The sequence below is a fragment of the Saccopteryx leptura genome, chromosome 13, assembly GCF_036850995.1.
Source record: "Saccopteryx leptura isolate mSacLep1 chromosome 13, mSacLep1_pri_phased_curated, whole genome shotgun sequence".
NCBI lineage: Eukaryota > Metazoa > Chordata > Mammalia > Chiroptera > Emballonuridae > Saccopteryx > Saccopteryx leptura.
The window spans coordinates 41,694,636-41,719,340 of NC_089515.1; the positions used below are offsets into that span (position 1 = coordinate 41,694,636).

Genomic DNA, 24,705 nt, shown 5'->3' on the forward strand with positions numbered 1-24,705 from the left:
CATTTCTAGAACTTACATCACTAGCTGCTTCTCTGAATTAGTTGCTTCATACAATATAATATTCAAAAGATATTGCCTAACCTACAGTCGCCTCTGAGGTCATGTCCTGATTGTAGTATTAAGGCTTTCCTCTGGGACTGTCCCCACCTCTTCACGCTCCCCAGCGAGACTAAGGAAGCAGATAATAAAGTATGTCAGTAGCTTTTTTGTGTTCTCCAGACACAGGTGAGCCTAGTAAGCAGCCAGCGCTTCGACTTGCGCACAGTGAAGCCTTCTGTGCAAAGTACCTTCGAAATGTGAATTCCCCCCCAAACTATCTAGTGAGATAAAGAAATATAACTAAGTGAGGTATACACAACATATGGAACACTGAGCATCTTAAAAACAACATAAAGAGCTTTTGTGATGCAGCTATACATATATTATTGTGGTATATTAAAAAATATATGATCATATGAGTCGAGTCTGACTATAATCATGCAAAATAAGCAAAGAAAAGGGGGCTGGAAAAAATACACCAAAACAGTGACATTGATTTCTTCAACACTTGCTGACCAAGCACGCCCTATGCCAGGGGTCCCCAAACTTTTTACACAGGGGGCCAGTTCACTGTCCCTCAAGACTGTTGGAAGGCCAGACTACAAAAAAACAACAACTATGAACAAATCCCTATGCACACTGCATATATCTTATTTTAAAGTAAAAAAACAAAATGGGGACAAATACAATATTTAAAATAAAGAACAAGTAAATTTAAATCAACAAACTGACCAGTATTTCAATGGAAACTATGGGCCTGCTTCTGGCTAATGAGATGGTCAATGTCCGGTTCCATATTTGTCACTGCTAGCCGTAACAAGTATATGACACACTTCCAGAGCCGTGACGCGTGCATCCCGCATCACCGAAAGTAGTACTGTACGTGAGCGACGCTGCTACATACAGTACTCCAGGAGCACAGGATATGGATGCTGACCACTAATGAAAGAGGTGCCCCTTCCAGAAGTGCGGCGGGGGCCGGATAAATGACCTCAGGGGGCCGCATGTGGCCCGCAGGCCATAGTTTGGGGACCCCTGCTACGCACTGGGCACTAGTGCAGGGGCTGAGGATGCTGCCGCAGACGGGAAAGACAAAGTTCTGCCCTGGTGACGGGGCCACGGATACTTCTTCTCTTTTTACACAACTTGCTGCGTTTTCCATGTTTTCTGTAATGAGTCTGTATTACTTTTAAAACCAGACCAGAAATAAAACATTCATTTTACATTTATTTCAATTGTCATACTAGTCGACGTAAGACATAGTGTTTTATTATTTATATATATTATATATTTATTATTTATATATATTATATATTTATTATTTATATATATTATATATTTATTATTTATATATATTATATAAATATATAATATATATTTATTATTTATATATATTATATAAATATATATAATATATATATTTTTCTTTTAATACTCTCTGTGAAGCTTCCTGTCAAAACATGATTTAGAAATTGCTTTGCAAGTAAAGCTGAATGATGAGAGAATCATAGAAAATGGAGGGGGTTCTGGTTTGGCTTTTGGTCTAGATTACCTGGAAATAGTTAACATCACGTTCAGAAGAGGGACTCTTTCTTTGGGGGTTTCAAGGTTGGCTGTGGAAGTCCTATCCGAAACCATTCTCACCCTGTCATGGGGCCAGGAGCAGCCATCTCTTCCTCCCTCTCTCTCCCTCCTCCCTCCCTCCCTCCGTCCCTCCCTCCCTCCCTCTCTCTCTCTCTCTCTCTCTGCACACAATGGTCAGAGCTGGTCCTGAATGTCCAAGACGGCACAGACGCATCCTTCACAGCTCTGTGTCCTCCACCCAACACTGTCCCGGACCTAAAGGGCAGGGGCGGCCATTGTGATACAGATATACATATATTACTGCAGCCGTCTCTGAACCCACCTCTGAGGCTCCAGTAACCTGCATGTTGCCAGGCAGCTGTCAATCTCCTGCCCGGCTGTGTCAACCTGACGCACTTCACTCTGACCTGGCCATGGACTCTGACCTCGCTGGACGGCTGCCACAGGAAAGGATAGCCGTGTACAGCCAAGGACTGAAGACGACATCTAAGTTGCAATTTTCTACCAGACATGTAAAAATAAAAAAGAAAAGAACACCGAAAAACTATTGGTTTCCTAAGAGCTCCCAAAACAGGGGCAAGCAAAGGGCACAAATCTTGTAGAGCTTCCACATCCTGAGCACCAACAAGGGTCCGGTGCTCATCCCCACCCTGGGGCCACTGCAAGGCACTGCTCTTCCTCCTTCCTCCATAAAAGCCTGAGCTCCGTGGGTCCTCAGCAGAGACACACAGAGACAGAGTGGACAGAGGGTCACGGCGCCAGCAGCATTAGCTCTCTCGTGCCCCTGGGCCTGCCACTTAATTGCCTGGGCTCAGGTTCCTCTTTTGTAAGCTGAGTGTGGACTAAACAACCTTCATGACCACTGTCAGCTCTGCAGTTTTGAACATAACTGATGCTTATGTTTAAAGAGCTAACAAGCCACTGTCTTCTGACATGATCACACGTCAGCAGATCATTCTGCACAAAATTTCTTTCCTCCCAGGGGAGCCTGGTCACTCCAGACAAGATGTCCTCAAAGGAGTCCGTAGGTGCCCCAGGCCGGCTCCCTCGTCAGCACGCGGGACAGACCACTTCTGTTTCTGCTCCCAAGTGAGGCTGCTGTCAACGCGGAGGCTCTACCACTGAGGCCGGGGGCTGGCAAGTCATTGCCCCTTGTTCTCATCAGAGACAAAGCTGCAGGCAGCAGCTCTATAGGAGGGGTGCCCCGTGCTGGGCTGCAGTCTCTGCATTTATGTGGGAGGGGGAAGAATGAGGGTGACTACAGACAACAGACAGAATCCTTATGACAGAAACAGTTTGTATCTTTTAAAAATTTTTATTTTAGAGAGAGAGAAAGGAAGGGACACAAAAAAAAAAAGAGAAAGAAAGAGACATCAATTTGTTGTTCCACTTATCTATGTATTCATTGGTTGCTTCTTATATGTGCTCTGACCAGGGATCAAACCTATAACTTTGGCACATTGAGACAACACTCTAACCAATGGAGCTACCTGGCCAGGGCCAACAGTCTCTATCCTGAATGCACCAAACTAATATCCTGATTGTGACATTGTACGACAGTCATGCAAGATGCTGCCATTGGGGGAAACTAGAGTATGTGGATCTCTTTGGATTATTTTCTTAAAACTTCACATGAATCGACAATAATCTTAAGATAAAGAATTCAATTTAGAAAACTAATTTGAAATTGCATTTCTATATACCAGAAAATAGAGGTTAGGAAATAGAATTATTAAAAGGATAACATTTACAATTGCATCAGGAAATAAAGAATACCCAGGAACTAATCTAATGAAAGACATAGAAGCCCTTTCTAAAGAACATGATAAAACTTACTGAAAAGAATTTACATCTGATTAATGGATAGTTATATACTATGAAAAAAAAACAAACCACCAGGAGACTTAATAATATATGCATGTCAATCCCACTCCCAAATTCATCTGTACATTTAGTGAAACACTAACAAAATTCCAGGTGGTTTTTTAAATTTATTTATTCATTTTAGAGAGGAGAGGGAGGGAGAGAGAGAGAGACAGAGAGAGAAGGGAGGGAAGAGCTGGAAGCATCAACTCCCATATGTGCCTTGACCAGGCAAGCCCAGTGTTTCGAACCGGCGACCTCAGCATTTCCAGGTCGACGCTTTATCCACTGCGCCACCACAGGTCAGGCTCCAGGTGGTTTTTTTTTAAGAGTATCACAAACTGATCCTTAAATTTTTATCAAGAAGCAAAGGACTAGAAATAAAGAAACATTCCTAAATAAACAAAAAGAGGGAGAAACTCCCATACAAGAGAACAATGCTGACTGATTAAAATATAAAATAGTAGAGTTTGGAAGTAAGGACAACAAACTGACCCATAGAATAGAACAGAGCCTAGAAACAGTCTCACGCTCCCGTGAGGAAATGACTTGTGACAGAACTGACACGTCTGAGGGGAAGACGGACATGTCAGCAGAAGGTGCTGGTACAGCTCGTGAGCCATGTGAGAAAATGACAACGTCCACTTCACAAGCCTCCTCTGGGTGGATTAAAACCATACGTATGGAAGGCAAAACTAGAACGAGTTCAGAAGACAGTCGAAGAAAACAGACATTATCTTAGAATGCGTTCGCTTTAACAAAGCAGGAGTATCTTTAAATAGGATGCAAAAAGCACAGACTCTAAAGGGTATGATTGGTTAACCCCACATTGAAATGAGCAGCTTCTACTCATCAATGAGAAGAGTAAAACAACAAGTTAAACGCTGAGGGAATACAGGAAAAACAAAACTCTGACAACCCAAAAGAAAAACAGAAAAATTTAGGGCATATTACATAAGAGGAAATTTACAAGGTCCTCCAATAAATGGAAACTTATTAGTAATTAGAACAAACATTAGTAATTAGAGAAATGCAAACTGCAAATAATGTGCAAAACACTTGGCCGAGTGGCTCAATGGATAAGGCAATGTCCCTGTGCACCAAGGTCGCAGGTTCAGTACCCAGTCAGGGCACGAATGGGAAGCAATCAATGAGTGCACTACGATAGTGGTCCCCAACCCCCGGGCTGCGGACTGGTACCGGTCCATAGGCCATTTGGTACCGGTCCACAGAGAAAGAATAAATAACTTACATTATTTCCGTTTTATTTATATTTAAGTCTGAACGATATTTTATTTTTAAAAAATGACCAGATTCCCTCTGTTACATCCGTCTAAGACTCACTCTTGACGCTTGTCTTGGTCACGTGATACATTCATCCGTCCCACCCTAAAGGCCAGTCTGTGGAAATATTTTCTTTTTTTTTTTTTTAAAGATTTTATTTATTCATTTGAGAGAGAGAGAGAGAGAGAGAGAGAGAGAGAGAAGGGAGGGAGGAGCAGAAAGCATCAACTCCCATATGTGCCTTGACCAGGGAAGCCCAGGGTTTTGAACTGGCGACCTCAGTGTTCCAGGTCAATGCTTTTACCCACTGCGCCACCGCAGGTCAGGCTGTGGAAATATTTTCTGACATTAAACCAGTCTGTGGCCCAAAAAAGGTTGGGGACCACTGCACTACGAGACAGAACAACTAAGTAGAACAACACGTTGATGCTTCTCTTTTTCCCCCTCCCCTCTTTTTCTCTCTCTCAAATCAATGGAAAAGTAAAAAAAAAAAAAAAAGGGCAAAACAATTTAACAGGCCCCAGACTGGAAAAGGTTTAAAGCCTAATGACATCAGCAAGAACGAGGCTACACAGCAACCAAAACACAGCACTGTGAGGGGAGGTGGCTGCAGGGGGTGGCCCAGCGGTCCAGCACGCCTGAGGAGGCTCCGGGCGGTCCAGCACGCAGGGGGAGGCCCGGGCGGTCCGGCACGCAGGGGGAGGCCCGGGCGGTCCGGCGCGCAGGGGGAGGCCCGGGCGGTCCAGTGCGGGCGAGGAAGCCGGGGCCCTCTGGCTCAGCATCCCACAGCTTCCACCCTACTGACACGTGCAGACGGACACAAGGGAGGCATCAATAAGAAAGTCTGTAGCAATACAGTCTCTAGTATAAAAATGTAAAAAAGAGAAATAACCCAAATGTCCATCAACAGTAGGGTGGGTAAATAGTGTATGCTCACACATTAGAGTGCCATAAAGCAGTGCAGATCAATGATCTACAGTGAAATAAAACAATGTGTTGAGTAGAGAGGCAAGTGGAATCATGGTGGAATTGCATTTACAAATCATGTTCAAACGTAGGGGGACTGAGCCTCCCGGGGCCAGGACACACGTTCCTCCTCGCTGCTATACAACTAAACACCCACAGACAACAGGAAAGGGATTCTGAAAGGCTAAGAGGACACAGCTGATGGCCAGGAACCTCAGGACTTGAGGAATGGTGAATGGAGTGTCCCTGGGCTTCCCTTCTGTCTGCTATATGGGTGCTGGAGAGACCTGCGACCCGGAGCTGACAACAGGCAAAGACAAGATAAAAAACCAGACCGATGCTCTTTTGGCCTCTGGCCAAATACCAAGAAAGGGGAGGAGCCACAAACACCTAGTAGGGGCCCCAGCCCCTGCCCTAGAATGAGGGCACGGGCAGGATGCAATGTACCTGCAGCAGGGCCGCAGCCAAGCCCCAGGCTGACCAGCCCAGGTCCATAACAAGGGCACAAGCAGGGGGTGGGTCCACCAGCAGAGGCCTATCAGCTGAGTGCTTCCTGTCCCTGCCCCCACCTAGTGACAGAAGAGACCCCAGCCTGGCAACTTCTGCTCATCCCCAGCCTGAGCAGCAGATGGTCACCCCGGGATACCAGGTTAGCCAGAGAAGCTCTTCCCACCCCAGCAGGAAGAACGGCCAAGACTGAGTGAAACCTCCAGCCAGGCCAGAAAAACGAAGCCAACCAGAATAGCACCGCAAAGGCTCTGAAAATGAAATTCCCAGCTTCCCTAGTTCTCCTGCGTCTTTGCACCAACCAAATGATGACCTGCCAGACCCAGTGAGCTCCCGAAGACCGAGCTTCCGGGCACGCAGCTCCCAGTGTCTCCTGACAACGGGGCACACACACCTAGAAGCCACGTGGGGTTTGGGACCCGGACAGCAAGCGTGCAGCAGTCATACCCGTGGACCCTGCTCCTGCTTCCTCCATGTGGACCACCCCTGCTGACCCCATCCTCCCCACCCATGGGGACGCAGCTGGCTCCGTGGGAGTCCTGCAGCCAGTCCCAAGATTCCCTCCTCGTGGCCGCTCTCGGCCTCCACGAGCTGCTCTTCTGTGGCAGGAAGAGGCAAGTAGCCAAAGGATTGGGTTTCCCAGTTGCCAAGGAAGCCAGGCCTCAAAGCCACAGGCTTAGCTGCTCACAGGAGCAAAATGAAAGACTCTGTCTGCTCTCGGAGGGTCTGACCACGCAGTCTCCACCCACAGCACCGACGGTTGATCTGACCTCATTGCATCCTGAGTCAGGCTACGTGAGCGGTGACTTGGCCTAACCAATATTTTGAATGTGTGGAAAAAAAAAAAAAACACAAGTAGAATTTTCCCCACTATGGAGGCCGTTCCCATGTGGTTCAAAGTGTTTTGAAGCCTTTTAGGAGGCAGCCCCGGGGGGGGGGGGGGAGGGTGGACCTCCCACGCGTCTGGTCTCATCTGCTGCTGTCCTACTCCCAGATCAAGTGGCCAGTGACTCCTGCCTCCAGCCAGTGGCAATGCCCAAAGCCATGTCCAGTGGAAACCCATGCATTGCCTGAAAAACCCATGGGAGCGCTGGCTATGTCAGTAGGCTCCCCGCCTGAAGAGTGGCTTCATTATACTCCCTGAAGCAGCCATTCCTTCCACACGTATTACAGAGCCATTGCTATGTGCCCATTCCAATCCACCCGGTGCCCTGAAGAGTGCCAGCTCCAGAGTCGGTGAACATTGGGCGTTTGGCCGATTGGGTGATCTGCTCATATTTAGTGGGAGGGAGACAGAAACAAGTAGGGGGAGGCCTCAGACTGCATCACAGGAGCTCCTGTGTTCCTGGGTCTGTCCTACCCAGAGCCCATCATAGTGTTTGGTGTGCACAGCCCTAGGCTGCAGGGGGCCAGGTGGCTGCTGCCTGGGCCCAGGGGTGACGGTTAGAGACTGCAGGTGTCCACATGCTCGCGTGAGGCCCCTGTGGTCAGTGCTGGGCACAGTAGAGAAAGGGGGTCGTGGCCAGAGACAAGGGAGTGGTGCTCCCTGCGCTACCGCATTCCAGGGCAGAACTCTGAGAGGCCCAACCACTTCAATAAGCTTGGCTATCCAAGTTTTTAGAAAGGTGCAGCCCTGGCCAGTTGGCTCAGCGGTAGAGCGTCGGCCTGGCGTGCGGGGGACCCGGGTTCGATTCCCGACAAGGGCACATAGGAGAAGCGCCCATTTGCTTCTCCACCCCCACCCCCTCCTTCCTCTCTGTCTCTCTCTTCCCCTCCCGCAGCCGAGGCTCCATTGGAGCAAAGATGGCCCGGGCGCTGGGGATGGCTCCTTGGCCTCTGCCCCAGGCCCTAGAGTGGCTCTGGTCGTGGCAGAGCGACGCCCTGGAGGGGCAGAGCATCGCCCCCTGGTGGGCAGAGCGTCGCCCCTGGTGGGCGTGCCGGGTGGATCCCGGTTGGGCGCATGCGGGAGTCTGTCTGACTGTCTCTCCCCGTTTCCAACTTCAGAAAAAATACAAAAAAAGGAAAGGTGCATTTGTCAAGGTAGGTGGACAAAAATTGATGTTTAAACATATTTTACCTTGATTAATAACTTTTAAGTATTTTGACCTTGGCGTGTAGATCTGCACTTGTACCCTGCCCTGCCCCTGCCCACGTGAGAGGCAGGGCTGCATGAGGCAGGAGGGAGGGGATGATGTCAATGAGACAGGAATGCGGAAGGAATGAGGAATAACGGGAAGAGAGAACATGAATTACCGTCAGTGAATATCGATTCTACTGAACAATGACCAGGACCTAGTCTTCAGTTTTAAATATAAGTAGGACTGAAATGCATGACGCTAATATCAGAAGATGGGCAGTGGTACGTGGACCTGTGCGTTCCAGGTCTTGGTATTGTTTGAGAACTGATCGAAGTACTAGTTTATATGAGACTCTAATACATGAAGAGCACCTATTTTATTTGTGATTAAAAGAAAAGTAAAAATGGCCTGACCAGGCCGTGGCATAGTGAATGGAGCATTGGACTGGGATGCCGAGGACCCAGGTTCCAAACCCCAAGGTCACCAGCTTGAGCGCAGGCTCATTCGGCTTGAGCACGGGCTCACCAGCTCGAGCGCAGGGTCGCCAGCTTGATCATGGGATCATAGACATGGCCACTGGCTTGAGCAAGGGGTCACTCACTCTGCTGTAGCCCCCTGGTCAAGGCACATATGAGAAAGCAAGCAAAAAACAACGAAGGAGCTGCAGCAAAGAACTGATGCTTCTCATCTCTCTCCTTTCCTGTCTGTCTGTCCCTATCTGTCCCCCCATCTCTGTCACACACAAAATAATTTAAATTAAAAAAAGAAAAGTAAAAATGTATAACTAACAAGCTAACTAAAGAAGAAAAGGAGCAGCAGAAATTAAATTAATCCAAAGGGGGCGAGAAGAAGGAGAAAGTGTATAGCTTCTGGAACAACACACAGACAACAACATCTGAACCAAATGACAAGAGTAAAGAGATACAGGCCCAAGCACACCCCAAATCACAATATATGTATGTTGTGTCATTACCCACCATTAAAACATAAACACTGTAAGATGGATAAAAAAGACGTGGCAAATGTGATTACCGAATTTGACCTAACAGACCCATGTAACAATAGAGACACTGCATCCAGCAACAACACATTTATATATTCCGTCTTGGCCAATTCCCATTGATTAAAGTCATTTACAATATGTTCTCACATCTCACTACAGAAAAATCAATACAGAAATTAATAGAGGGAGGCCCTGGCCGGTTGGCTCAGTGGTAGAGCGTCGGCCTGGCGTGCGGGGGACCTGGGTTCGATTCCCGGCCAGGGCACATAGGAGAAGCGCCCATTTGCTTCTCCACCCCCCCTCCTTCCTCTCTGTCTCTCTCTTCCCCTCCCGCAGCTAAGGCTCCATTGGAGCAAAGTTGGCCCGGGCGCTGGGGATGACTCCTTGGCCTCTGCCCCAGGCACTAGAGTGGCTCTGGTCATGGCAGAGCGATGCCCCGGAGGGGCAGAGCATCGCCCCCTGGTGGGCGTGCCAGGTGGATCCCAGTCGGGCGCATGTGGGAGTCTGTCTGACTGTCTCTCCCTGTTTCCAGTTTCAGAAAAATACAAAAAAAAAAAAAAAACCCAGAAATTAATAGAGGGAGACAAAAACAGAGAACCTAGAAAGTCCTCAAATGCCTAGGAATTAAATATTTCTAAATAAACCACGAGTCATACCAGAAATCACAAAAATACACACATCCATAGCTCTCTATTGAGCTAGCTAGTTAGCGAAAATATGAAATATCAAAATTTGTAGATAAAACCACTAAAATTTAGAGGGAAATGTATAGCCTCAAATTAAAAAAATTTAGCTGAAAATCAACTATCCAAACTTTCATCTCAAAAAACTAGAAAAAAAGGACAAAAGAACTAGACATAAAGAAAAATAATAAAGAGTGGAGATTAATTAAATAGAAAACATAGGACATAGAAAATTAAAAAGAAATCAAAAGCTAATTGATAGAAAGAGACAATTCATAAAAAAAATAGAAATAAACAAAAAAGCTGGCGTAGCAAACTTATGCCACAGAAAACAAGCTTCAAAACAAAGGCTCTAACAAGAGACAAAGAAAGACTAAGCAATTGCACTTCTGGGGATTTATCTGAAGAAACCCAAAACACTAATTCAAAAAAATATATGTACCCTTGTGTTCATTGAGGCACTATTTACAATAGCCAAGATATGGAAGCAACCTAGGTGTCCACTGATGGATGAATGGACAAGACAACATGGTACATATATATAGTAGAATATGACTCTGCCACAAAAATGAATGAAATAGTGATATTTGTAACAACGTAGATGGACCTAGCGGGTATTTATGCTGACTGAAGTCAGTCAGACAGAGAAAGACAAATATCATGTGATATCATTTATATGTGAAATCTAAAGAAAATAAACAAACAAAATGGAAATAGACCCATAGGTACAGAAAACAGGCTCTATGGTTGCCAGAGAGGAGAGGGTGGGGGGCTGGGTGAAAAAAGTGAAAGGATTAGAAGTACAAATTGGCCTGACCAGGCAGTGGCGCAGTAGCTAGAACATCGGCCTTGGGATGTTGAGGACCCAAGTTTGAAACCCCAAGGTCGCCGGCTTGAGCATGGGATCACCAGCTTAAGCACGGGGTTTCAGACTTGAGTATGGGATTATAGACATGATCCCATGGTCACTAACTTGAGCCCAAGGTCACTGGCTTGAGCAAGAGGTCACTGGCTCAGCTGCAGCCCCCCAGTCAAGGCACATATGAGAAAGCAATCAATGAACAACTAAAATGTCACAACTACAAGTTGATGCTTCTCATCTCTCTCCCTTCTTGTTTGTCTATCCCTCTTTTTTTCCTCCATGTCTTAAAAAAAAAGTATAAATTGGTAGCTGCAAAAAAGTTGGGGATGTAAAGTACAGCTGTACACCTGAAACTAATATTGAATGTCAAGTGTAATTGAAAAATTAAAAATACTTAATGGCAAAAAAATGATTGTTCAGGCTGAAAAACAAAGCAAAAAATACATATATCATGGAAAAATATATAAAGGACTGGAAAATTTAACATTGTAAAGATATCAATTCTTTTCAACTAGATCTATAGAGTTGATGCAAGTCCAATAAAAATTGCAGCAGAATAGCCAAGCCTAGTTTGCAGAACAAAGCTGGAGGGCTTACATGACTAGGTTTCAAAAAACTTATGAATCTGGCCCTGGCTCAGTGGTTCAGTGGGTAGAACACTGTCTTGGTGTGCTGAGGTCATGGGTTCAATCCCCAGTCAGGGCACCAAGAAGCAACCAATGAGTGCACAACTAAATGGAACAACTAAGTAGAACAAGTGGATATATCTCTCTCTTTCTGCCCCCCTCCTCAAATCAATGGGAAAATTTTAAAAACACTTATGAAACGATCACAATTGAAACTGTATATTAGTACAAGGAAACAACAGAGTAATGAATTGGAAGGGAGGTCAGAAATAGACCTACATGTAGACACAATTCTTGATTCATAAAAAAGATGACACTGTGCAATGGAACAAAGACAGGCTTTTCCCAAAATTGTGTGCAGTCAACTGGACAGCCACATGGGAAAACATTATTAATGTTTACCTCACAATGTATACAAAATTTGACTTGCTATGGATTGAAAGTCCAGAAGTAAAAGATAAAACACAAAACTACTAGAAGAAACATGGACAAATATCTTTAGACCATGCGGTGGAGAATAATTTCTTTAGAAGGATCCTTTTGTAAATGTGGAGCCAGCTTGACCTGTGGGACATGTGTCTCCCTGTCACTGGGCCACCTCTGTTATGTCTGCTGCCTCCCTCTCCCCATCTGCCTTTGCGCCCCCACAGCTTTGGCTCCCTCCTAACTGGCCAGGAAAGCACTACCTATGTCCCCACCCCTCCAGGGCAGGAGCGGATGGGAGGGACTTGGCCGTGACCTGAGCGCATCCCCTCGTTCTGGGAATGCTTAGACTTCACGGTAATTTGGCTGCACCCATTCACCTCTAGGGAAGTCCCTCATAGAGAGCATAAATCCTGTCACTGGTAGTAAGCGTGTTTCTTATACCCAGAAGAGACGTCTCATAGCAGGTGCTCTGCCAATGTCTGAGGAGAATGAAGTAAAGGAGAGAGGGAGAAAGGAGGACACAAAGAGACAGGAGGAGACCCAGGAGAGCCTCGCCAACCTCGTGTCCAGCAGGCTGAGCCTCCTTCCCCGTGGCCCAAGCCTCCTACATTTAAAAATATTTTTTCCAGGCCCTGGCCGGTTGGCTCAGTGGTAGAGCGTCGGCCTGGCGTGCAGGAGTCCTGGATTCGATTCCCGGCCAGGAGAAGCGCCCATTTGCTTCTCCACCCCTCCCCCTCTCCTTCCTCTCTGTCTCTCTCTTCCCCTCCCGCAGCTGAGGCTCCATTGGAGCAAAGATGGCCCGGGCGCTGGGGATGGCTCCTTGGCCTCTGCCCCAGGCGCTAGAGTGGCTCTGGTCGCAAAAGTGTGACGCCCCGGAGGGGCAGAGCATCGCCCCCTGGTGGGCAAAGCGTCGCCCCTGGTGGGCGTGCCGGGTGGATCCCCGTCGGGCGCATGCGGGAGTCTGTCTGACTGTCTCTCCCCATTTCCAGCTTCAGAAAAATAAAAAAAATAAAAAAAAAATTCTTTCCATCTGAAAAAGGACAGTGGGTCTGGGTCTGGGTCTCTGCACCTCCTCCTTCCAAAGGTCTGATAAAGGGCTTTTTTCTTTGTTAGGTTAAGGAGTCTGGCTTTCAATGTTCACCTATGTGAATTCATCCCCAGGGGTCCCCCTGAAGAAGGGGCCCCAAAGGGGTACCTTCACGCAAGACACCAGTCAAATGCTTCTCAGGTCTGCACGTCCCTGGGCCCTGCTCGCCTCAGTCCGGGTTCTGCCAAGCATAACACATGCAATAAGGCCGTGGTTGGGTTGTTTTTTTTTTTTTAAGTTGGCTGTTTATGTCACTTCCTCTTCTTTCATTTTCACACTAGGCATTTCTAGAGGAGAGGCTGATGTCACAGGGCTGCCTTCCAGATGCTGTTTTGAAATCAGTGTAACCATGGCATGGCTGAAGAATGAGGAGCTTGACTAGGGCCACTGAGTCATGCCTGGGTGCAGGGACAGGTAGGAGTCAAGACAGGGGTGAGAGGTCTCTGCAAGAGGGGGGCCGTGGCACCAGTTGTCACCTTGGACCTTTCTACCCTGGCACTTTTACAAAGGGACCTACTCAGGGCCTGACCTGTGGTGGCGCAGTGGATAAAGCGTCAACCTGGAAATGCTGAGGTCGCCGGTTCGAAACCCTGGGCTTGCCTGGTCAAGGCACATATGGGAGTTGATGCTTCCTGCTCCTCCCCCCCCCCTCCTCTCTCTCCCCCTCTCTCTCTCCTTTCTAAAATGAATGAATGAATAAATGAATGAATAAATAAATAAATAAAAAGGGACCTGCTCAGACCACGGAATCCCTCATCTGCTCAGAACTCATTAATGGGCTGGAAATGACCAGCTGTGCTCCTTACAAAGAGAAAATAAAAGTCTTGGATTCTGAGCTGGCCAGTTCCCCTCTCTTCCTCAACTCTGCCCATCGCCCCTTCTCCCCCCCTCGGGGAGTGAGCCCCTTTCCAGCCTCTAGGCCTGTTGTTGTGTCTCTCTGCCCATCACACCATGCACTGTGGCCTGCACATCTGTACTTGGATCCCCCGCCCTCAACAGCAGGCCTCCCTCCCCCAAATCCAGCTGCGTGTCTCTACCCACGACTTCCCTTCCATTGCTGCACCTGTGCCCTGAAAGAGCAATGACCCGTTCTGTCCCTGTGTCCAACATTAGTCTATGAGCATCGCAACACCGGCAACTTCTGCACATGGCCCGGCCCACCGAGGCACTCCACCCCTCAGTTCATCAATGATGTCAACTACTTAGTTACTTGTATCCGTCATTGTCTCCATCCTAAAACAGAAAAAATGACCGTATTTATGAAGCAACTACTAGGTACACTGCATGACTTTAGGTACATTTTCTCATGTAGGTGTTTACAATTTTTTCCTCATAAAACCCATATGATGTAATACTATTATTAATGTTCTCCATTTCACAGGTAAGAACACTGAGGCACAGAGAGGTCAAGTGAATAATTGTGTGGGGTCACGCAGCTACTAAATGGGAAAGTTGGACTCACACCTAAGCAGTCAGACTAGTGAACCCCACCCCCAACTCCAGCAATAATGATGCTGCCTGTGACCTCCTTCCTCCTAGGGTTGGGGAGGTCAGAGCTGTGAAAACAGTCTTTAAAGCAAAGTACGGTGCACATGAGATCACAGAGATGAAGGGGGTACAGTTGGTCTTGGACCCCTTGCCAGCCTCCACCTGTGCTCATCACCAGCCTTCCCCAGACATTGCCCCTATCGTGGGACAGGCACCGGGCATGAGCTGGTCCCTGTCCAGACCCGGCTGTGCACAGTGGCCCAGGCAGGCACGCAGGGCCTCCTCACCGGCAGGCACCTCTGTGCTGACACGGTCCCCCCCCACCCCGCCCAGACCTTCTCCGTCAGACCTTCAGGGAGCAGCTCACCTTCTCCTGATCACTTTCCCAGCCCTGAGTGTTCCCTGTCTTAGAGCACAGGCTCCTGTCCCTCGGACTGCTCAGGCCAATACTTGCAGATAAACTTGCAACCTCTCCTTTCTCACACACCACATCCTTCCATCCACAAACCCACGGGTTCAGCCTTGGCAATGCCCGCCGACACGGCCCTGCTCGGTGCCTCCACACCCGCCTCAGGGGAGGTGCCTGCCTTCCCGGGTCATTGCCGTCACGGCCCCAGCTCCCCTGACCTGGCTGCAGTCCGGGTCATTGCCATCACTGCCCCAGCTCCCTGACCTGGCTGCAATCCGGGTCATTGCCGTCAGGGCCCAGCTCCCCTGACCTGGCTGCAGTCCGGGTCATTGCCGTCAGGGCCCCAGCTCCCCTGACCTGGCTGCAGTCCGGGTCATTGCCGTCACGGTCCCAGCTCCCTGACCTGGCTGCAGTCCGCTCTGCCCCTGACACGGCCCTGCTCGGTGCCTCCACACCCACCTCAGGGGAGGTGCCTGCCTTCCGGGTCATTGCCTTCACGGCCCCAGCTCCCTGACCTGGCTGCAGTCCGGGTCATTGCCGTCAGGCCCCAGCTCCCCTGACCTGGCTGCAGTCCGGGTCATTGCCGTCACTGCCCCAGCTCCCCTGACCTGGCTGCAGTCCGCTCTGCCCGTGACACGCTCCTGCTCAGCCTTCCGATCTTTTCCCATCCTTCTTAGAGTAAGATTCCCAGGCCGGCACCCTGACTCCATCTTCTCCACACTCCCATTCCCCACACCCCTGCCTGCTCCTCTCCTCAGTGCCCCGTGAGCACACTCTGCCCTCCGTGCGCATGCCCCATGCTCTTCCCCGGACGCTCACATGACTCACTCCTCAGCCTCGTTCATGCAGGTCCTTGCTCAACTGCCACTTCTGGAGACACCTTTTAGATCCCCTTTTCACAAAGGGCCACGGCCCTTCCTCATCACCCTTATCCTGCTTAGTTGTCTTCAGAGCCCTTCATTGTGTAATAGTATATCATATACTAAGTTGTTAATGTCTACATCCCCAACCAGAATGAAACGGGATGAGGGCAGAGACTGAGTCTGCCTGCCTCACTCCCCAGAACAGCACCTGGCTCAGCACGGTGTCCCGTCACCATTTACAGGCGGAACTGACACCGGCCCAGAGACGTGCCCACCTCCTTGGGAGCCCCCCACAACCTCACTGCACCTCAGACGGGTTCCTCGAGGCCAGGGCTGGATCCCACAGTGCCCGGCGCAGAACAGGTGCTCAGGAAACACTCGTGCAATGAAACAGAAGTGACTGATCTTTCTAGGAGTTGGCTGGAATCTCAAATGATTTTGGAATTGCATTTATACAAGCTCTGATCTGAACCAATTGATATAGTCATTAATAAATTTGACTCTTGGTTGTTGGATGGTATACTTGTCACATCATTCATGGCAAACCAGGAACCTGGCCCCTAGTCTGTCCCACAATGCTGCATGATGTGTGTAATGCACACATGTTAGGTCCTGCCTGTCACACAATGCTGCGTGATGTGTGTACTGCACACGTGTTAGGCCCTGCCTGTCACACAATGCTGCGTGATGTGTGTACTGCATACGTGTTAGGCCCTGCCTGTCACACAATGCTGTGTGATGTGTGTACTGCACACGTGTTAGGCCCTGCCTGTCACACAATGCTGTGTGATGTGTGTAATGCACACGTGTTAGGCCCTGCCTGTCACACAATGCTGTGTGATGTGTGTAATGCATACGTGTTAGGCCCTGCCTGTCACACAATGCTGTGTGATGTGTGTACTGCACACGTGTTAGGCCCCCGCCTGTCACACAATGCTGTGTGATGTGTGTACTGCACACGTGTTAGGCCCCCGCCTGTCACACAATGCTGTGTGATGTGTGTACTGCACATGCGTTAGGCCCCCGCCTGTCACACAATGTTGCGTGTTTGTATTGTACACATGTAAAGCAGTGATTTTCCTCCTCAAGGAGGCAAGCTGTGCCCAGGTACTGGCTCCCACGGAAGGTTCTGGACCGCCTTCCCTGTTTGTTGTTGCCAGTCAAGTGACTGCCCAGCAGGACGTGGCAGTGGGGGTGGGAGAAACCGCTGGCGCTGACCTGTCACTGAGTTAGCCCAGCCAGAGAAAGGCACCTCTGGCAGGAGGCTGGAGACCCAGCACATAATGGAGAAGAAGTGGAGAGTACAGTTCTTCCAGCCTCTACCCGTGGTGCCCCAGTTTCCACCTCCAGAGAAAGGCACCTCTGGCAGGAGGCTGGAGACCCAGCACACAATGGAGAAGAGCTGGAGAGTACAGTTCTTCTTCCAGCCTCTACCCGTGGTGCCCCAGTTTCCACCTCCAGAGAAAGGCACCTCTGGCAGGAGGCTGGAGACCCAGCACATACTGGAGAAGAGCTGGAGAGTACAGTTCTTCCAGCCTCTACCCGCGGTGCCCCAGTTTCCACCTCCTGTGGCAGCCAGAGCAGCCGTGCGGCCCAGGGGAGGAGGAGAACGTGGGCAGGTGTGCAGGCTCTGCTTGGCTCCCCTATCGCCTTCCCTGTGCACCTTCAGCACACACACCTGTGCTGCAGCTGGCGGGGGTGGGGGTGGGGGGGGCCTAGAAAACGCTCCTGGCAAACTCACTCTCCCTGCCCCCCCCCGCCCAGCTCGACGTAAGGGCTCCTCCTCTGCCCAGGCCCTGGGATTTGGCCCTGGAATTCTCTGCTGGGTGTGCTGTGAGCCATCTGTGCTATGCCACGAGTGGCCTGTCTAGAGATGACAACTTCTCAAGGGACCGACTCTTGCCCCTGGCGTATTGCTGCAGGGCAGCAGGGACCCGGGCTCAGCTGACGTCAGGCTGACACGGAATCTTACTGAAGGTCTCGGGCAAGGTCAACCGAGCCTGCTTCACTACCATGCCCACTGCTACCTTCCCGGGGGGATCCTGCCTCAAGCTTTACCTGCTTTTGCTCAGTATTAGAACCATGTGCCTGCCCGACTTTGGGACGGAAGGGCTGGAGGACTCTGACTCGCAGCAGACACCAGCGGTCCTGGGCGTACCTTCAGGAAGAACACCCTCCGGCCGGGCTTGCCTCGATCGCTCCCAGCCGCCTGGAGAGCCGCAGCCTCGGACGACAGCGCCAGGCCAGGAGCGGGGCCGCCGGGCCCAGCCTCGGACGTGTCTGCCAGCTGTTCCGGCGAGTGGAACAGCCCCTCCTGGCCCTGGCCCAGCGAAAGCTCAAAGGGGTCCGGGTACCTCTCATCGGGGCTGGAGCCGTCGTCACTGGTCTTCGCGTTACAGAGGATCAGGGACCGGGAGATGGACCGGAATTTGGTGGACTTTCTGCTCCTAGCAGAACGGCTGTGCGGCTCCATCCTCAGTGAGGAAGTGAAGCTGGCCTTCTTCCTCTCCTGATCTCTGCCCCTTGGCGGACGCGGGGCAGCTGGACTGGCCTTAGCCACCCCTTCACGAGTCCCTGGTGGAGAGAGGAGACAGGAAGGAGCAATGTGACCTGCTGCTCACAGAGGGGTCCGACCAGAGCCCTGGGGCTGGGCCACGGGCGCCCAGGGGCTGGGCCACGGGCGCCCAGGGCCCGGATAGCAGGCTGGACGGGAGACTGTCCTTCAAAGTCCTTGACCCTTCCGTGCTGTCAGTCAAACGGGATTCGGTGACCCCAAGTGGTTACCGCCCCCTCCATCCCCAGGCTCAGGGAAGCCAGAGCTTTCCACACCGGGAAACCAAGGCACAGGGGAGGGAAATGCACTCCCAAAGCCACAAGGAAACCAGCAGAGCAGCCAGCATCAGTCATAGGAGGGTTTATAGATCAGACAGATCTGTGCGTGTGACAAATTTAAAACTTAGACACAAGTTTTCTTCAGACACAAGTTTACAGGGAATCCAGTCTATAGAGCAGGTCAGAGCGCAAAGGGGAGACTACATTGCACCTGCCTGTTCCCTGCACTGCCCCAGGCAGCACCACCAAAGACACCCCAGGATTCACAGAGCCCGCGTGAAGACCCCTGCCATCTGTGCCCTCAGTTCCCAGCTGAGCAGCCTAAGATCAGGACGGCTGGGAGCCTTGCCTGACACTGAGCTGTCAGGCTGATGATGTGTTAACAGGGGCAGCTGGGAAGGCCCTTGGCAAACCTTGTGCCCATCCCTGCGCCCGGGGTCTCACTGGTCAGTGCACTGCGAGGCCAAGGCTAAGGGCCCCCTGTTCCGTCTCTACCCCCACTGGATCAACCTACCACAGCCCAACAGCTCACTCTCAGCCCAGCCCAGTTCAGCGTGGCCAAAGGCACCACGCACGGGTTCAGTTTCCACGAGGCAGGTGGCAAAGGGGCCTGCGGCTGCATCCAACAGAGCTCTGACTCGGGCCCAAGCCACAGAGCAGACCTGCTGCCAGAACGACAAATTGTGGGACGCTCTTGGCCCGGTGGTCCTGCTGTTTGTGCACAGCGGGTCTGAGTGAGGAAACGCAGAGACCTCCAGCCTCTTAAACGGAAACCCTTTCACAGAGCCATCCCCCGCACGAATTTCTTCTTAAGAGGCTCTGTTCCAATACTCCCAATTGCACAAATTTATTATTTTCTGTATTAGCCTTTTATTTTTATCCATTTATCCACCAACCACCTATAGCAACCAAGAGCAATAAATTAAAATAAATGAATAAATATTTGTGAGCCTACTATTTGCCAGGCAGTGTTCTGGAGGCTTTGGTATAAGTTAATTCAATGCTGGTCAATTTCATTAAGGACCCTCTTGCCAATATCCCAGAGTCCTATATACTGTGTGTCCTTTCATCTCAGATGATAGCAAAACCCCAACCACAGATGAACCCACACCTGCCTGACTATAGGTGTCTGAACCCTGCAGGTGACATGCCCACACCATGAGACATTCACGTCCACCAACTGGGCCTCCAGCTCTGGCCACCAATGTACTGTGATAATTAAGAATGGCTATCACAAAATTTCACTTCCTTAAAAATGAGATTTACCTGCCTCTTCATCATAAACAGATAGTGTCACCTACTTCTTCACAGAAACATAAAAGTTATCAGATAGCAATTTCCTCAACTTGCCATCACTGGAGGTCGAATCCATCTGCCATCACACATATGCATAACAGACCTTTTGTAATGAGATGCTCGCCCTGCTATCAAAGCCAGTCCACCCACCTGTTCCCTGGGTCCCCTCCTCCAGTCTTTGCGGGCGTAGCAACAATAACAATAATATCGTGTATTTAGTGCTAATGAGGCACCAGTGCTATTCTAACTGCTTAACCATTCGGTCTTCATAACACCTACTGCAATCTCCATCAATAGCCTCATTTCACCAAAAAAGACAACCAGGGCACCACCAGCTTAACTGGCTTTCTCAGATCACACAGTGGGACCAGCGAAGGCAGGAACAAGGCGAGGCAGTCCACTCCGGAGCCTGCCCCCTTCCCCACGCCTCCACACCACTGCTGACATCTCTCTTACCTTGACCTTCAGTCTCTCTGTACTGGTCTTTACCATCAGCATGTAAACACACTCAAACCATTTCTGTCTTTTAAAAACTCTGTTGACTCCATACACTCCTTTTGTTCCCTGCCTCTTTTATCCACTTCATATCTTTCTCTTCCCCTCTTTTATTATGGTGAAAACACTTAACATGAGATCTATCCTCCCATCCAAGTACTAACCAGGCCCGACCCTGTTCAGCTTCCAAGATCAGACGAGATCGGGCGCGTTCAGGGTGATATGGCCGTAGACGAGATTTATCCTCTTCACAGATTTTTACGTGTACAGCACAGTGCTATCTGCAGGGACAGTGGTGACAATGGAACTGTCACCCTCCTTGTCTTCCTGAACTAGTGTGCACGTGCTCAACACCTGCTCTACTTTGAGAAGATTTGTTAATTGGTATATCAGTGCTCTGATCCACTGGCTAAAGCAGCGGTTCTCAACCTGTGGGTCGCGACCCCAGCGGGGTCGCCTAAAGCCATCGGAAAATACATAATGCATATCAAGTATTATTCTGAATCATAACTATAGCAAAATTACAGTTATGAAGTAGCCACCAAAATTATTTTTTGGTTTGGGGTCACCGCAACATGAGGAACTGTATTGCGGGGTCACGGCATTAGAAAGGTTGAGAACCACTGGGCTAAAGGATATACAGGGGGTCAAGTTTTTAGAGCAGTTTTTTCCTTCTCATTACTGTCCTTTACTTCCCAGTGTCACCTTTTAAAACCAAATCGCACATGTTCTCCTTCCTGCCCTCCACTCCCCAAAGACAGGAGTTCCTTTGCAATGTGCCAATTCAACTTCCTGGAACCAGTAACCCAACACCAGATCCACTGGATGAATACATCTAAACCTCAGCAAATCTGCTCAGCATCGTTAGGACTCTCCAGAGTTCACCTGGGACTTGTGAAGAAGGAAGTGTGTGCATGCGTGTGCGTGTGTGTCACAGCCAGCCCTGCTCCTGTAGGCATTTCAGAAACTGAAACTTAAACCAAGTTTTGTGTCAAAATCACCTGTACTCTCACAGGTGTTCAACAGGGAAGAATTCATGTGGAGCTGCTGAGGGCCGCCAGGTGGAGAAGAGTCGCCTGAGAGTGACACTGGAACAGACTCACTGGGGCAGGGAGAAAGCGGAGAGAAAGGAGCACAGAGAGCAAGAGTGAGAAAGATTGTGCAGATGATATCACATGAGCGCCTAGATCGAGCCCCACCTGAAGCCATTCAGCACAGTTATGCAAACTAATAGATTCCTCTTTTTGCTTAAAAAAAAGAAGTAAAAAAAGGGGATCCTCCTGGAATAGTTCTCTCTGATGCTACTGACATAAGGCATGAAAAAAAAACAAACACATCCAAAGGCCAAGAGGCTTGGAAACTCTGCAGTCAAGGTTCAAGCTCTCCGCCCCTCCAGTCCTGTCCTTGGAATGCAAGCCGCATTCCCTTCATCCCCCAGACCCCAACCCACAATAGCTGTCCCAGCAAAGGCGAGCCACTCACTGGGCATTTTCCGGGACACACACATTTGAGGAACCTTTGGGACCAGGTGCAGGGCTGTGTGTTTGGTGGGAAAGTTGGCTGCATATAGAATTTAGAAGAGCAGAGGGACTGAATTCCTTGGTAGAGACTGTGCTAATCCCAGCGGACCATTTACAGGAGTGTCTGATGAGTACTGTCGATTTTTTTTTTAATAAGCTTTTCCAGAGGGAACTATGGCATCTGTGGCCTTGGCTCTCACGCTGGATGTCAGGGTCCACGGGCTGGGAGGCTGGGAACGTGCTGGGGGCAAGGAGTTAACCCCTTCGGGCAAGAGCAAAGCTGGTTTTCAACATGAGCCTTGTCGCTGTGGAAATGTTTAATAAAACAGAGGGAAGAAATGCAAAAGGGTTGTACAGGAGAAGCCAGAATTTGACTCTGGTGGGAGACTGCTTTCCCCTTAGGTCTGGCATAGAGAGAGGAGGAGGGAGAGAGAGTAATTAAAACCACAGCATAGTAGTCACATGGCACAGCTCAGCTCTGGTGACTGAGCTCAGGACAGCGGACTAGCTCCCTCTCCCTAACGGAACCCCTGTGGGCAGAGCTGGGGGCAATCGTGCCCTTCCAAGCCCTTACGGCTGCTGCCTCGGGGCAGAACTCAGGAGCTTTCTCCGGTTTTGCTGCAGGCTCCACGGGCCACTGCCAAACTCGGCTACATTTCCTCTGTCCCTAGTGGACCCTCCACAGGACAGCTTTGTGGGTCCCTTCCAGAAGCTTCCTGGGAAGGCACAGTGGAGCTTTCCACCATGGCTGAGCTTGCAGAATCAGCTGCTGTCACTTCCCAGCGGCAAGTCCCAAGGATCTGCTTTTCTCAGGAAACAGCTCTCCTCTCTGGGGACCTCTCCCCAAACCCCGAAAGTGTTTACTCTTTAGTTATATATACCTTCCACAGGACGCCAGGGCGGGAAGGTCCCGTTCACACACAGGAGAGCCGCAAGGGAGTCGGACAGACTCACCACCACCATCCTCAGGGGCCGCTTCCCCGAACGGGCCTGTCCTCTGCACAGACAGTGCCTGGCAGCCAAGGCTCCATTGGAGCAAAGATGGCCCAGGCGCTGGGGATGGCTCCTTGGCCTCTGCCCCAGGCGCTAGAGTGGCTCTGGTCGCAACATGGCGACGCCCAGGATGGGCAGAGCATCGCCCCCTGGTGGGCAGAGCGTCACCCCTGGTGGGCGTGCCGGGTGGATCCCGGTCGGGAGCATGCGGGAGTCTGTCTGACTGTCTCTCTCCGTTTCCAGCTTCAGAAAAATACAAAAAAAAAAATTAAAAAAAAGAAAGTGCCTGGCAAAGAGGTCAGAGCTGGGGTGCAAAGAAATGGAGAGTCCCTTCCCGTCAAAGGAGTGCGAACAGCTTCCAGGCTGGGCGCTGGGAGCACAGTCAGTCCGTCCCTCCGTCTCTCCTTCCTTCTGTCCCTCCCTTTCACTTGTTTCATGCAGCAAGCCCGTGTGGAAAAACTCTGTCCCTATGTGGGGCAGAGCTAATCCACTGGAGGGAAGGCCATCATATTTCCATCTGCATAAAATATACTTAATTCACTGAGAATTGTGAGAGAGTCAATGGCCATGTGGGAGAAAGGGGAACTAGTTGATGAAATATGTTTTAAATTTCTGAATTCCCTGACAGTGTCCTATATCAAAGGCATTTTTTTTTTTTTTTTAAGTATGGCCACGCCAGCCCAGGGGGTAACTCTGCCTTGAACTGGAGAGTGACTCAGAGATAGGAAACGAAGGGAGGAAATTTATGATTCCTTCAATCAAATTTTATATTCTTCTTCATACAGGCTCTAAATATCTCTAATTGCATATTTCTCAGCTCTTTTGTTTCTACTTTGAATGGAACCATTTGCAACATACACTTTCTAGTTGGTTATTGCTTTCACATGTTATGACTTTGGCATACACATTTCGCAACTGGCAACCTCACGAGCACCCTTATTCATTCTAAAAACTATTCAATAGCTTCTCTTGGGCTACCAACCGTGTAATCTCTGAATGTCAAAACATTTGCTTCATTTTTAAAGTATTTATACCACTTAGTTCATTTTATTTTCTAATTTTACAGATAAAAGTTTCCAGACCATTAGTAAATAGTATTTTATAATATAGGTGTACCATGTCTTTCCTGAGACATTAATGGAAATTCTTCTAGTGTTTTCTGGCAAGGAGGATACTGACTGCTATATGTTGAGATAATTTTTTTTTTATATTAAGGAAATATTCCATTAATGGTAATTTGGGAAGAATTATCACCAAGAATGGATGGTATCTCTTTAAATGCCTTTTTCAGCTCCTTGGCACGATCCTGGAATGGCCTCCTTTGATTTCTCCGCATAAGGACATATTCCTGGCTTAAGACTGACCAACCTAATTTTGTTGTTTGAAGTCACAGTTAGATTGCAATGTGCAAATCTTTTAAGAAAGAGCCGTTTGTTTAGGACTTTTGTATCTACATTCACAGTTATAAATGCCTGCGGCCTCATTTCGTCTTAGGTCACCGGACATTCATTATAAAAGGAGTCGGGAGGACAGACATCTCCTGCTCTCCGAAACAGCTGCACAGCTTAGATACACCTCACCCACAGGAACCCGAAGTAATTCTTCCATAAAGTCTTTTTGGTTCTCCTGTCACTTTTGAGGTGGTTCTTTGAAATATCTCATCACTTCCTTGGTTGTGGGTCTATTCAGTTTCTATAAATATTTTCCTTTGTCAAGTTTGATCAACTTACACATTGTCATGAAAGTATCCGTTTATCCAGATTGTCATAGTATTAATACAGAGCTGTCTCTTACAGACTCA

General features: G+C 49.3%; 1 protein-coding gene across 1 annotated transcript in view; it reads right to left on the reverse strand.

Annotated features, from left to right (window-relative positions):
• Positions 1-24,705, reverse strand: part of IL16 (interleukin 16) — a 94,662-nt gene that overhangs the window by 44,036 nt on the left and 25,921 nt on the right. Inside the window, exon 2 of the mRNA XM_066355651.1 lies at positions 17,927-18,342. Coding sequence (XP_066211748.1) covers positions 17,927-18,342 — 416 coding nt within the window. The remainder of the gene's footprint in view (positions 1-17,926; positions 18,343-24,705) is intronic.